This window comes from Sphaerodactylus townsendi, linkage group LG05, assembly GCF_021028975.2.
Source record: "Sphaerodactylus townsendi isolate TG3544 linkage group LG05, MPM_Stown_v2.3, whole genome shotgun sequence".
NCBI lineage: Eukaryota > Metazoa > Chordata > Lepidosauria > Squamata > Sphaerodactylidae > Sphaerodactylus > Sphaerodactylus townsendi.
This window is the reverse complement of record NC_059429.1, coordinates 10,835,665-10,849,825: the sequence shown is the minus strand read 5'-3', so window position 1 is coordinate 10,849,825 and position 14,161 is coordinate 10,835,665. Positions and strand designations below refer to the sequence as shown.

The 14,161-nt window shown below is 52.3% G+C and overlaps 1 protein-coding gene across 4 annotated transcripts; it reads left to right on the top strand.

Annotated features, from left to right (window-relative positions):
- The first annotated feature begins 311 nt into the window (after positions 1 to 311).
- Positions 312 to 14,157, top strand: ABHD17A (abhydrolase domain containing 17A, depalmitoylase). 4 transcript variants are annotated; one of them, XM_048498284.1, is made up of 6 exons: positions 312 to 626; positions 1,194 to 1,238; positions 5,073 to 5,638; positions 9,313 to 9,507; positions 11,962 to 12,141; positions 12,976 to 14,157. In XM_048498284.1, the coding sequence occupies exons 3-6, from the start codon at positions 5,325 to 5,327 to the stop codon at positions 13,199 to 13,201; spliced, it is 915 nt and encodes a 304-aa protein (XP_048354241.1). In that variant the 5' UTR covers positions 312 to 626; positions 1,194 to 1,238; positions 5,073 to 5,324; the 3' UTR covers positions 13,202 to 14,157. The 4 variants fall into 4 exon arrangements, with proteins under 4 accessions (XP_048354241.1, XP_048354242.1, XP_048354243.1 ...); XM_048498285.1 differs by having other exon boundaries at positions 1,150 to 1,238; XM_048498286.1 differs by lacking the exon at positions 1,194 to 1,238.
- The last annotated feature ends 4 nt before the right edge of the window (positions 14,158 to 14,161 follow it).

Below are 14,161 nucleotides of genomic sequence, written 5' to 3'. Positions count from 1 at the left end.
GGCGGGGGCGCCAGAGAGCGAATGTTCCACCTTCACACACACACACACACACACACACCCCTTGCATTGAAGATGGTTCTCTCTCTTTCTCTCTCTCTCTCACACACACACACACCCCTCTTGCATTGGTTGTTAAAAAGAGCGATTCAGCCGCCGAAGCCCGGGCGGGCCGAGACTCACGCAGAGACGCAGAAGCCTCCTCCACCCTTTTTCCAGTAACACGGACTGGCTTGGGGAGGCGCTGGGGAGCGACTGCTCCGCCGCGGCACCCCCTCCTCGTCGTCATTTCCAGCGCAGGCTCCTTTCCCGTCACATCCGCCTCCCTGGAGCAGGAGCAGGAGGAGGCGGCGGCGGCGGCGGCGGCGGCGCTGCTGGAGCTGGAGCGGGGCCGGGAAGGGGCCGCGTCCTGCTGCTGCCATCTGAGCCCAGCAGCAGCAGCAGCAGCAGCAGCAGCCGCGCCCCCGGCTGGCAGGCGGTCCCGGCGCGGAATGCGAAGCGCCATCGGGGGGGCGCCCGGCGGAGGCGGCGCAGGGGCGGATCGGGGCCGGCTGAGCGGCGGCGGCGGCGGGAAGGAGCCGGAGCCCAGCCGAGGGAGGGTCTGCTTGGGGGCTGCCCGCGATCTGAAGGTAGGCGGCTCGGGGGAGGGTCTCTGCCTTGTCCTTCCTTGGGGTGGGGGTGGGGGCGCGAGTTTGCATGCCGGGCCTCGCCCCCCCCCCCCCCCCGCGCTCTGGTCTCTTTGCCCCCTCCCTCCTTTTGCAGTCCTTGCCCGGGAGCAAGCCCGCTTAGGGGCTTGGCCGTCTGGGGTTGCCCTCCTGTTGGCGACCCCCCCTCCCCCGCCGCCGCATGCACCCCCCTTGGGGATCTGCCAGCCGTTTGCAGAGCCTGGGGGGCGCGGGGGGGGGGCGTTGCAGCGCCGTCGCCAGCTGCCTCGCTCTTGCAATGGCTGGGGAACAATCGTATTAAAAATGCTGCCATTGTGTGTACGTGTGTGTGTGTGTGTGTGTGTTAAGTGTTGTGTGTCCGGGCGGATTACACACTCGCTCCTGCTGTCTCTCTTGCCTTCCCCTGCATGGAACGGTCCCCGTTTCCCAAGATGCACCTGGCCTGGCTTATGTCATCGTCATCATCATGTTTGTTTGTTTGTTTTAGGCAAAACATTCACACTGAATCCCGCCCCCCCCCTCTCTCCCTAGATTGGCGGCTCGACGGTCGTGGGAAGCTAAGCAGGGTCGGCCCTGGTGAGTCCTTGGATGGGAGACCTCCAGTGAAGTTCAGAGTTGCTATTACAGAGGCAGGCGGTGGCAAACCACCTCTGAACACCTGTCACCCTGACCTGGCTGGCCCAGGCTCGCCTGGTCTTGACAGAGCCCAGAAGCTAAGCAGGGTCGGTCCTGGTTAGTACTTGGATGGGAGACCATCAAAGAAGTCCAGGGTTGCTCTGTAGAGACAGGCAGTGGCAAACCCTTTCTGTCTGTCTCCATACCCTTTCCCGCCGAAAGATGTAAGTACAGTCAGCAGGGGTATGGTGCAAAAGGATACTTCCGCAGTAGAAAATAGTACCAAACGGTGAGTTGGTGGGAATGGGGGCAGGGGAATCGGGAGGCTGTTGCCAGGCCTAGTGGGACTCAGCTTGATGTTTGGGCTGGGTGGGGGGATGGGGAGGCCGTTGCCAGGCCCAACAGGACAAGCTGTCGCTGTCCTGTGGGGGCCATCTTGGTGTTGGTGGAGGCAAACGGCTCCCCATTCCCACCTCCTGCCGCTGGCATCTGGGGCAGCTTGGTGTTTGGGGTAGTGGGAGTGGGGTTTTGGGGAGGCTGTTCCTGGGCACTAGGACCCAACGGGAGCGTTCTAGAACAAAGAAGGTCCAGGAAGCGGCAGCAGAGGAATTCAACATTTTACTTGGATCTCTCGGTGGGAAAGGGTATTGCTTTGGCCTAGATGGCCGAGGTTAGCCTGTTTTCATCAGATTTTGAAAGCTAAGCAGGGTTGTCCCTGGTTAGGATTTGGATCGGAGACCCCCGAGTCCAGGGTCGCTCTGCAGAGGCAAACCAACCAACCAATCAATGAGCACATCTTTGTTACGGTCATAGACCAGCATAAGATCATTAAGATCCTTTCAGTTAAAAAGGTAAAATGTCTTAAAACTGAAAATGAATATCTAAAACGATCTACTGGCAGAAGAAATTTGGGGATGCAAGAATGTATGGGAACGTAAGGGGGATGATGGGATAAGAGGATAAAATATTAGAAGGGAACAAGGTATAAGTCAACCATAAAATTGGCTAATAAAGGTTATAACTGGGAGGTCATTCTAGTACCGTGGTGGTGAACCTTTGGCACTCCAGATGTTATGGACTACAATTCCCATCAGCCAATTGGCCATGCTGGCAGGGGCTGATGGGAATTGTAGTCCATAACATCTGGAGCGCCAAAAGTTCGCCACCACGGTTCTAGTAAGACATTCTTACATATTCTTACATATAACTATTAGTACATTCTAGTAAGACAGCCTTAGGATTCCTTAAAACGTTTTGTAGTTTAGTTTTCGTTTATTATATTTATACCCCGCTCTTTCCTGGCCTAAATCCGGCTCAGGAAGTACGCAACCAGGGGTCCTTTGAATACCCGTCAAATTTATTAGGTTTGAATGGTTGGGTTTTAACTTGTGTAATTGAGACTTAAAAGCATCAAAACACAGTCTCAATTACACATGTTAAAACCCAACCATTCAGGCTTGATTTGATCCAGACCCCACTCAGTCCACGGCATCCGTAAAGCTCTCCTCTGACAGCACATTTGAAATGAATCCAACGTCTTCCAATGCCTTCAATTGTCTGTCTGCATTCTTCAAATGTCTTCACATTGGGCGGGGCATGGGATGACTTGGGAGGGGCCTGCCAGCTGTGGTTAGAACGGTGGCATTTTTGTCTTGGCTGTGCGTTTGGGCAGTAGGGAATACTTCCTGTTTGGAATTTCCAACAAGCAAGTTCCTAGTCCCTACTGCTCAATAGTGCGTGGCCCTGCTGGGGTGGACCCTAGGACAGTGGTGGCGAACCTATGGCACGGGTGCCAGAGGTGGCACTCAGAGCCCTCTCCGTGGGCACACATGCACAGAGTTTGTCATGTGGGGAGGAAATCACGCCCCCCCACACACACATCTAGGCTGGCCTGAGCCGCTGGACTTGATGTTGGGGGGGGGGGGGGAGAAGAGGCGGCAAAGATGCTAGAGAGGCGCAGAGCGGCGCATGTGGGACTTGCTGGAGGCTACAGCAGGCTGGCCCCTGCTCGAGGGGGTTATTCAGGTTAAATTGCCACATTGGCACTTTGCGATAAATAAGTGGGTTTTGGGTTGCAATTTGGGCACTCGGTCTCGAAAAGGTTCGCCATCGCTGCCCTAGGAAGAAGAAGAAGTTTGGATTTATATCCCCCCTTTCTCTCCTATAGGAGACTCAAAGGGGCTTACAATCTCCTTGCCCTTCCCCCCTCACAACAAACACCCTGTGAGGTAGGTGGGGCCGAGAGAGCTCCGTAGAGCTGTGACTAGCCCAAGGTCACCCAGCTGGCGTGTGTTGGAGTGCACAGGCTAATCTGAATTCCCCAGATAAGCCTCCACAGCTTAGGCAGCAGAGCGGGGGAATCAAACCCGGTTCCTCCAGATTAGAATGCCCCTGCCCTTAACCACTACGCCACTGTGCCATAGTGGCTGGTGTGGAGATGGATTAAAATCCTCCCTCCCGCTATCTTGAATGCCGTGGTAGACTGCCTCTGAATCTGGAGGTTCTGATGAACGCCATTCAGGCCAAAAGGTGCCGCCCAGAGGTGTCACGACAAATTACACAGCGGCTCTTCAAAATCTCTCAGGGGTTTGGGGGAAAGACCTCCCGACCTCTGACCTCCCCGATTCTTCTTGAGAAAGCTGTCGGGCTCCTGAATCCCAGCCAGACGTTGCTGCAGACTTCTCTAGCTGAATCGTGAGGGCTGGAGTCTCCCCCACCCCCTTCAACCCCAGACAGGATTGCGATGGCTGCAGCCTCGCCATAAAATTGTGGCATGTGCATTCTAGTAGAAGTTCGGGAATTTTGGTGCGGGCGTTCTCCAGAGGTCTTCATGGGATTCGAGCAATTCCCATCAGCCCCTGCCAGCATGACCAATTGGCCATGCTGGCAGGGGCTGATGGGATTAGTAGTCCATGAACATCTGGAGAGCCGCAGGTTGCAGACACCTGTTCTAGTGGGCAGGAGGCTTTGGAGGGGAACTTCTGTAACATGTTCTTGGGCGCGTGGGTTGTGGAGAGTGTTCCCTGTGTGCCTGGCAGTGGCGTACCTAGGCAAACTGGAGCCCTGGGCAAAACCTGAGTTTGATGCCCCCCCCCCAACAACAACAACAACAACCTTTATTAGGCATTGAAAGAATAAAAGAAAGAGAGAAAACAAGCATTGGCAGGAAGGAGGTGGATTTAAAAGGAGAATCTGGGGAAATTTAGGGTGTGCCTGCTGTGAGGGGTGCAATTATTAAAATAGCAGCACCAAAATTTCAGAGTATCTTCAGGAGCCTCTCCTGATGATACCACCCAGGTTTGGTGAAGTTTGGTTCAGGGGGTCCAAAGTTATGGACCCTCAAAAGTGTAGCCCCCATCTCCTATTATCTCCCATTGGAAACAATGGGGGATGGGGACACTCCCTATGGGAGTCCTTAACTTTGGACTTCTAAACCAAACCTCACCAAACCTGGACGATATCATTAGGATAGTCTCCTGAAAAATCCCTGAAATTTTGGTGCTGCTAGCCTAAAAACTGCGCCCCCTGCAGGTCAAAAACAGAAAAAACACTGAAAATTCAAAAAAAAAATCCCACCTGCATTTTTGGCGCCCCCCACAAGGTGGTACCCTGGGCAACTGCCCACTTTGCCCAATGGGAGGAACGCCTCTGGTGCCTGGGGAGCTTTGCTGTGTGTGAGTGTGTGCCTTCACACGGGCGCATGGGCTTTCCGCTGCCCTCGTGTGGGATCAGCGTGCTCTAACATGTTCTTCATGCCCTCTGTTACCCAGTTTTCCCTCCTTTTTTTGCCTTCAGGAGCCTGCGCAGCGGAGAATGCGCGCAGCCAGAGTCGCTGCGGTTCTCAAGCCCTACCCCGGAATGCGGGAGCCCCCGACTGCGGCCGTTCCAGAGAGCCATGTCACAAAGGATCTGTTTATCTCCCCGGAAGCTGAAACGCTTTCCTAAGCAGCCGGGGTTGCTGATTTCCTGAGGAGGCCCCGCTGTTCTCCTCGATCCACCCCCCGAAACTTATCCAATCTCCTGGTCTACAGACGATCACCAGCTGCCATGAACGGGCTTTCGGTCAGCGAACTGTGTTGTCTCTTCTGCTGCCCGCCGTGCCCTGGCCGGATTGCCGCCAAGTTAGCTTTCTTGCCCCCGGAGCCGACTTACGCCATGGTGCTGGAACCGGAACCGGCGGGCAGTACCAGCAGCAGCTCCCTGCGGAGCAGCGCCATGACGCGGTGGAAGCTGCACTTAACAGAGCGGGCCGATTTTCAGTACAACCAACGGGATCTGGACACCATCGAGGTGTTCCTGACCAAAAGCAACCGAGGGAACCGGGTCAGCTGCATGTACGTCCGATGCGTACCTGGCGCCAGGTGAGCCGCGACCCGGGAGATAGCGCAAGTGGCATGCGTGTGCAGGGGTGTAACGAGGCAAACTGGAGCCCTGGGCAAAACCTGAGTTGGATGCCCCCCCATGGGCGGCCACTCCACCACGACCAAATGTTTTTGCACCAGGACATTGGTGCCTGCAGGGGGTGCATTTTTAGACATATCAGCACCAAAAGTTCAGCGTATCATCAGGAGACTGTCCTTATGCTCCCCCCCAGGTTTGGCGAGGTTTGGTTCAAGGAGTCCAAAGTTATGGACTCCCAAAGGGGGTGCCCCATCCCCCATTGTTTCCAATGGGAGCTAATAGGAGATGGGGGCTACAGTTTTGAGGGTCCATAACTTTGGCCCCCCTGAACCAAACTGCACCAAACCTGGGGGGTCCCATCAGGACAGTCTCCAGATGATATCCTGAAATTTTGGTTCTGATACATCCAAAAATGCACCCCCTGCAGGAACATCCCAGAAATTTGCCCAAGAATCTTTGTTCTGCATTGAGTTTTCTGCATTGCTGTCAATTGGGGTTGCAGGCTGGGGGGGCCACATTTCTGAAGGCACAGTCTCAAAACTTTCATGGTCTCATCAGGAGACTGCCCTAATGATGCCCCCCAGGTTTGGTGCAGTTTGGTTCAGGGGGGCCAAAGTTATGGACCCTCAAAACTGTAGCCCACATCTCCTATTAGCTCCCATTGGAAACAATGGGGGATGGGTCACCCGCTTTGGGAGTCCATAACTTTGGACTCCCTGAACCAAACCTCGCCAAACCTGGGGGGGGGAGCATAAGGACAGTCTCCTGATGATTCGCTGAAATTTTGGTGCCGCTAGCCTAAAAACTACACCCCCTGCAGGCCAAAAATGGAAAACCACTAAAAATACCCCAAAACAAACCCTGCATTTTGATGCCCCCCCCCCCCCCAAGGTGGTGCCCTGGGCAGATGCCCACCTTGCCCAATGGGCATTACGCCCCTGCAGCGTATGCACCATGAATTGGGAGGCTATTGTTGTGAGCCAAAGTTGAATATGTATGACCGAAGAGCAGCCATGCTGACCAGCCGCGCAGGTTTCCCAGATAAATGCTTGCTTTGGACACACCTTCTATAGCTTATGTTTTCTCTTTGCTACAAACAATAATCCATAGTGCCCCCCAGCTCAGTACAAAAATGTACATCACAAAAGAAGTGAATAATAAAGTTTTGTCGAAGGCTTTCACGGCCGGAATCACTAGGGTGTTGTGGGTTTTCCGGGTTCTGTGGCCGCGTTCCAGTAACATTTTCAGATGCCAGCCACAGATGCAGGCAAAATGTCAGGAGAAAATGCTACTGGAACACGGCCATACTACCCATACAACCCACAACACTCTAATAATGAAGTAATTACAGACGTCTGGATGTGGCTGCCATAGTACGTCTTGTGGTAAAGAGCTAGCAGAAGCATCAATGATTACTTGATTTGTGTTGAGGACTTGGGAGAACTGGCGATTTGAGATCTCACATTCGAGGTGCTTGTGTCAATGTATGACTAACAGCAGAATAGCAGCTGAAAAAGTGACAGTTATTTGTATAAAGGAAAGCATAGAGCTGGAAGGGATCTCAAGGGCCATCTAGTCCAGCCCCCTGTACAACATAAGAACACAAGAAAGAGCCTGCTCGTTCAGACCAGAGTCCATCTAGTCCAGCACTCTGCTACTCGCAGTGGCCCACCAGGTGCCTTTGGGAGCTCACCTGCAGGAGGTGAAAGCAATGGCCTTCTGCTGCTGCTGCTGCTCCCGAGCACCTGGTCTTCTGAGGCATTTGCAATCTCAGATCAAGGAGGATCAAGATTGGTAGCCAGAGATCGACTTCTCCTCCATAAATCTGTCCAGATGTATGACGTGCTGTTGAAGACTTTCACGGCCGGACTCAACTGATTGTTGCGGGCTTTCTGGGCTGTGTGGCTGTGGTCTGGTAGATCTTGTTCCTACCGTTTCGCCAGGCGAAATGTTACCGTAGGAACAAGATCTACCAGACCACAGCCCCACAGCCCAGAAAGCCCACGACAACCTGTCCAGATGTATGATTTGCCCCTAAAAGCAGATGCAACATATAATGGCAATGGGGCGGAGGATTTATTTGACTGTAGGAGTACCCCATTCCTCATTGAAAATGTGTCCCTCCCCCAAATGCTTTAAGGGACTCAAGACCACAGCGAGACTTATAGCTACCAAGGCTTATAGCTTTAAGAAGCGGGGGACATTTGATTAAGGAACGCGTACGGAGGGGAAGATTTACCCTTCCCCCTTTCCCCATTCTTAATTCATACTGCCTCACTCCAGCTTCAGCTTCTTGCAGTTTTCTTCATAGCGGATCCTTTATATCTCCAGATGTTAGGTGGATTCATACTTCCATCAGCCCCTGCCAGCATGGCCAATTGGCCATGCTGGCAGGGGCTGATGGGAATTGTTGTCCATAACATCTGGAGTGCCAAAGGTTCGCCACCACTATCCCAGGAGCAGTGGTGGGATCCAAAAATTTTAGTAACAGGTTCCCATGGTGGTGGGATTTAAACTGTGGCGTAGCGCCAATGGGGCTGGGCGGGGTACGACGCGGGCGTAGCCAGGCATTCCGGGGCGGGGCATTCCTGGGGCAGAGCTGTGGCAAGGACGCAGCTGCTGCACCGGTCCTTGGGCAGGAAACGAATGCACGCAGGCGCAGGCTGCCACGCCCGCCGGTGCACCTCCTGCTAGACTGCGTCAAGTTCTGCGCGCTACTGCTGAGAGGAGGGGCGTAAGTAAGGCAAAAATCACATGGCAAAATCACCCATTAGCAACCCCCTCTCGGCACACACAAATAATGAGTCACCTACTCTCGGGAACCTGTGAGAACCTGCTGGATCCCACCTCTGCCTAGGAGTACAGTTTGAATCTGTGTGAATTCTCCCTTCTGAAGGATAAGTATACCCTTCTTTGGGTTGGTCTTGAGGTCTGTAGAGTGAGTTTCAAAGCTGATTTGTGTTATTACCCAGAAGATACTGCTCCAGAGGAGAGAAAGAAGGGGGGTGGGGGGTGGAAAAAACAGGAAAGGGTGGTGTGTGAGAAGCATCAGAGTTGTGTGGGGCAGAGGGAAGTGGGTGGTGGGCGTTTTCTGGTTGGAATTTTCTTCCTCTTTGTAAAAACCACTTTTAGCATCCTTGGCTGCCGGCTTCTGCGGGGCTTTCAAAAGCGCCTCGCCCCCCCTGCCTTTTGGCCCGGCCCTCCACAATATTTTCTGTTTCTTATGTGGCCCCATGGAAAAAATAATTGCCCACCCCTGGTCTAGTCACACAGTTCTTTGGAGCTCTCTCAGCCCCCCCTACTACCTCCATGGGTGTTTGTTGTGAGGGGGGAAGGGAAAGTTTGTGAGCCCCTCTGAGTCTTCTTACAGGAGAGAAAGGGGGGATATAAATCCAACTCTTCTTCTTCTTCTTCTTCTTCTTCTTCTTCTTCTTCTTCTTCTTCTTCTTCTTCTTCTTCTTCTTCTTCTTCTTCTTCTTCTTCTTCTTCTTCTTCTTCTTCTTCTTCTTCTTCTTCTTCTTCAAATATGCTGTAGGAACAGAATTCCAATCCAGTAAAGGAGGGCGAAAGAGGTCAGCTGAATTGTGGGAAACCGCAGCATGTCACAGGCTGACACTTCCTTCTTCCCCTCCAGGTTCACGGTTCTATTCTCCCACGGCAACGCTGTCGACTTGGGCCAGATGTGCAGTTTCTACATCAGCCTGGGGACCCGAATCAGCTGCAACATCTTCTCCTACGACTATTCCGGATACGGGGTTAGCACGGGGAAGCCCTCGGAGAAGAACCTCTACGCCGACGTCGACGCAGCCTGGCAGGCGCTCCGCACCCGGTAAGCCTCGAGCAGGGCTCTCTCGCGATGACTGGATTAACCTGGATGGTTTGAAAAAGAGCCTTCCCGTGTAGGGGCAGCATATCTCCGAGCAACAGGAGCAGCAGTGGTGCAGTGGATAAGAGCAGGTGTGCTCTAATCTGGAGGAACCGGGTTTGATTCCCCGCTCTGCCGCCTGAGCTGCGGAGGCTTATCTGGGGAATTCAGATTAGCCTGTACATTCCCACACACGCCAGCTGGGTGACCTTGGGCGAGTCACAGTTCTTCGGAGCTCTCTCAGCCCCACCTACCCTCACAGGGTGTTGGTTGTGAGGGGGAGGGGGAAGGGAAAGGAGCTTGTAAGCCCCTTTGAGTCTCCTTACAGGAGAGAAAGGGGGGATATAAATCCAACTCTTCTTCTTCTTCAAAGGATGGGAATGTCCCCTGTCACTCAGTGGTTTATAATACCGATATTCCAAGTCTGACACATTGTCCTACAGTAATAATATCTCAAGGGCTCTTTTCATAAGCTCTCCTCGGCGTGTTGATTGTTATTACGGGTACAAGCTGAGGCCTGTGAGAAATCGAGGCAAGGGGAACAGTCTTGCAATCGTTTTTGAAATTTTGCACTGTGATCTTACGAAGTAACAGAAGTCCAGATCAGTCGGGGGCTATGCCCCTGCGGGACTTGCAGTCTCAAACAATGGGAGGGGGGTACACAGCAGACCCCGAAAACAGGTTCAATGTAAGAAGCTCCGCTAGACTAAACCAAAGGTACTTCTAGACCAGCTTCCTGTTTTCATCTAGGCCTCTTGGGCCGTAGTTGTATTCCCTGTCTACCACCCATTCACAGGTAGACTGCATCCAGACAGGGAGGTTCCGCTGTCCTGGGAGGGCATTAAGAATGCCATTTGTAATTCATGCCCACCGTATTTGTCCTGTATTCAACCATGTCCCAAAGGCATACAGGTGTTTTTATTTTATTTTTCAAGAGGAAGGGACTTCTTCTGCTAGTTCCCCACTCTAGCTGCTGTTCTAGCAGGGGCAAAATTTGGATGAGACAGTCCGGTGGGGTACGGTGGGGTCCCTAAGTTTAATATAGGCTTCTTTCTAGCCGTGACTAAACAGATACCTGAAGAGGTTGCCAAACAGTCGGTCCCTGTGATTGGTCATTCTCCACTGTAGTGGTAGACTTCCATTCAACGTGGAGGATCTGCTCAGCGATTGTGGCTGATTGCCCCGCACCACTTTCCCCTCCCAGCAATGTGCCTTGTTCTTTTTTTAAAGAATAGCCGTTGCCACTTCCGGTGGCAGGGAGTTCCACAGCTTCATTCGTCCTGTGTTTGTGTGAAGGGGTATTGGGAGGCATGAGGAGGTACATACGATTAGTCTAGAGTTGGGGTCTCAAACCCTTTTGCGCCTTGCGGGCGCCTTTGGAATTCTGAGACAGTGGGGTGGGGGCAGCCGCAAAATGGCCGCCTCAGGGGGCGGAGTCAGACATGTAACGGGATGCAGGTTACCTTGAGCTGCACAGAGAATAATCTTTGTGCTGTGATGGCAGCAATTTGCACAATCAGGAGCCTTGCTGGACGAAAACCCCGTCTGGCCTCACCTGCTGTCTAAAACATTTGGTGGGCACCAGGCAAGGGGTTAGTGGACACCGTTGCAGCCGTGGGCCCAGTGTTGGGGACCCCTGCTTTAGAGAAGTTACTACAACTGAAACCGTGAGGGTTATGTTGTTATTATAGGCTGGGTGACAATGTTCTTATCCTGTGTATGATACGTTATGATATAATGTTTTATTATGGATGTAATGATGTTGTGATGTTTGATATTATGATGTTGTTATATTATGAAATGTTACTATGTTATGATGCTGTTATGTTATTATGCTGATTATGTTATGAGCTTGTTAACCTGTTTGTTAAATCGAAACAAACGATAACCAAGCAGGTATCAATATCATATAACCTTCGAGTAGTACCTTAACTATAGTTCAACACCAGATTTAGTAACAAATTTTACTAATCTGGTGTTAGACTATTGTTAGGGTTTATGGTCAGATTGTTAATGATGTCGTTACTATGACCAGTCCAATTGTATTGTTATGTTATTGTTTATTTCGTTGTACACCGCCCTGAGCCCTCCAGGGGAGGGCATTACAGTGGAACCTCGGTTTTCTTCGGTAATCCGTCCGAAAACAATCAGCGAAATCCAAAACCGACGAAAACCAAGGCAATGATTTCCATAGGACAGTTCCATAGGAAATTAGCAGCAATCTATGACCACGAAAGCGGCGAAATCCGATGAAATCCAAGGCAACCAATGAAACCCGAGACAAAATGTTCACGGAAAAAATCGATGAAACCCGAAACCAACGATAACCGCAGTCAACGAAAACCGAGGTTCCACTGTATGTAAATTAAAGTTCCAGTGCAATCCAATGTCTCTTTGGATCTTCTCTCCGCTATGCAGATATGGGATCAGCCCAGAGAACATCATCTTGTATGGGCAGAGCATTGGTACCGTACCCACGGTGGACCTGGCCTCTCGCTACGAGTGCGCCGCGGTCATCTTGCATTCACCTCTGACCTCGGGCATGCGTGTCGCCTTTCCAGAAACCAAGAAGACATACTGCTTTGATGCTTTTCCCAAGTAAGTCTTGGCGACTCCCTCTAAGCTACTTCCTTTCCTTCAAGGAGTGGGGTGGTGGTGGTGATATGTGGCTCTCTTTGAATCCTCACAGCAAACCTGTGAGGAAGGTCAGGTGGAGAAAGAGTGACTGGGTCAAGCTTCTTCAGTAAGGTTTGTGGCAGAGTGGGGAATTTGAACTCAGGTCTCATTTCAAGGTTAAGGGGTGTGTGCGGATTTGTGCAGGGAGAATTAATAGACAGTTGAGGTATGGCGAGTCTCTTTGAGCTTGTCAGTTTTAACCTCCCTCCCCCTAGCATGTTATTATTGATTAAACATTTAGATTGGGCCTAAATATCTCACAATACACCACACTGGCTTTCTGGCTGATCATAAATCCCCCATGGCACATACGGTTTGGATTTTGCTGCCAGTATGAGCTTGTTTAGCACCTGGAATCTTTTTTTTAACATTGTACCCTTCCATTGGTAAAAGGGTCATAGCATTTCCTTTGCATGCAGAGGTCCCTGGGTTCAATCCCTAATTTCTCCACTGTTTAGTAGAGTCTCGAGAGTTTGCCAGCCCTGGGCTCACACTGGCTTTCTGGCTGATCATAAATCCCCCATGTCACATACGGTTTGGATTTTGCTGCCAGTATGAGCTTGTTTAGCACCTGGAATCTTTTTTTTAACATTGTACCCTTCCATTGGTAAAAGGGTCGTAGCACTTCCTTTGCATGCAGAGGTCCCTGGGTCCAATCCCTAATTTCTCCACTGTTTAGTAGAGTCTCAAGAGTTTATCAGCCCTGGGCTCGGTTTGCTCCAGGCCTCGTGTCCTCAGTTCCTTTCTCTCCCACAGCATCGACAAAGTATCCCGCATCACGTCCCCAGTCCTCTTCATTCACGGCACCGAAGATGAGGTGATCGACTTCTCGCATGGCCTGGCCCTCTACGAGCGCTGCCCCAAAGCCGTCGAGCCCCTGTGGGTGGAAGGTGCCGGCCACAACGACATCGAACTCTACAGCCAATACTTGGAACGCCTCCGCAAGTTTATTTCCCAAGATCTGGCCAACCAGCACAACTGACAGGCCGACGTTCGGCGTTCCCCTTGGTGACCGTTCCCGTTGGCAACCGTTTCCGTGGTCTTTGGTGATGGAGACGAGGGGATGCTCGCAAACTCCAAAAGCGGAACAGTGTCCACGCCACACCCCTTCCATCAAAGCGTGACTGGTCCCCGGGCTCTTCGAGACGAGCTCGGTCTCCGTGCAGGTCTCCACCAGCAATGCCTCGTCTTCGTCGGAGTGCTCCAGTGACTCTTGCTTGATGCCACGTCTTTGACGATGATGTGTCTGTCTGTGAACATGCGCCAAGGATGGGGGCCCTCCGTCTGCTCCCATCCCTCGGTTTCAGACTGAAGAAGACTGGCTTCTTGCCATCATACCTTTTTTTTTTTAATGACCACATCTGCTGGGACTACACTGTGTTTTTTTGCCGCCGTTACACCATCCTGTGCAAAACTTTTCACTTCTCCCTGTGCCAAGCAATAGCAATAAGCCACTTTGGGGAAGGGGAAAAGGGGCGGGCGTGGGAGACCCCAGTGCTGCCTTGGGGTAATGAGATGCTTTGCATGATGGCCGTCTTTTGGGGTCCGCCCCGCCCCGCCCCTCAAAGCAGGGGAAGAAAACTCCATCCAGGTTCCCTTGAGAGGGAGGGAACAGCGGAAGAGGAGCAGGATTGGGGACGGCCGCAGTTTGGCTCCTGCCGCTTACTGCGCCCAATCCACAGAGCCCAGCGATGAACTTGCCCGGGGGGGGGGGGGGGGGGGTTGAGAAATGCCAGCTGTTTGGGGGAACAGATCCATTTGCCCATGTTTGGGGGAACAGGTCCTGGATTCCCCATGTTTAACCCTCTCCCCTGCCCCTTCCGAAAGCCCCCACACATTTGGACCATGCGTTCCTTCATTTCAGGTATGTGGACAGAGGGGTCTGATGCCTCCACGCATTCATTTTGGAAACAAGAAGGAATAAAAGTTTGAACGATCCGGG

What these genes read in the sequence shown, in the direction of transcription:
- ABHD17A (XM_048498286.1), top strand. Translation starts at nt 5,325, where the DNA reads ATGAACGGGCTTTCGGTCAGCGAACTGTGTTGTCTCTTCTGCTGCCCG. An exon ending in TGGCAGGCGCTCCGCACCCG is followed by an intron (nt 9,508 to 11,961) that starts GTAAGCCTCGAG and finishes TCCGCTATGCAG; the next exon opens with ATATGGGATCAGCCCAGAGA. An exon ending in TGCTTTGATGCTTTTCCCAA is followed by an intron (nt 12,142 to 12,975) that starts GTAAGTCTTGGC and finishes TCTCTCCCACAG; the next exon opens with CATCGACAAAGTATCCCGCA.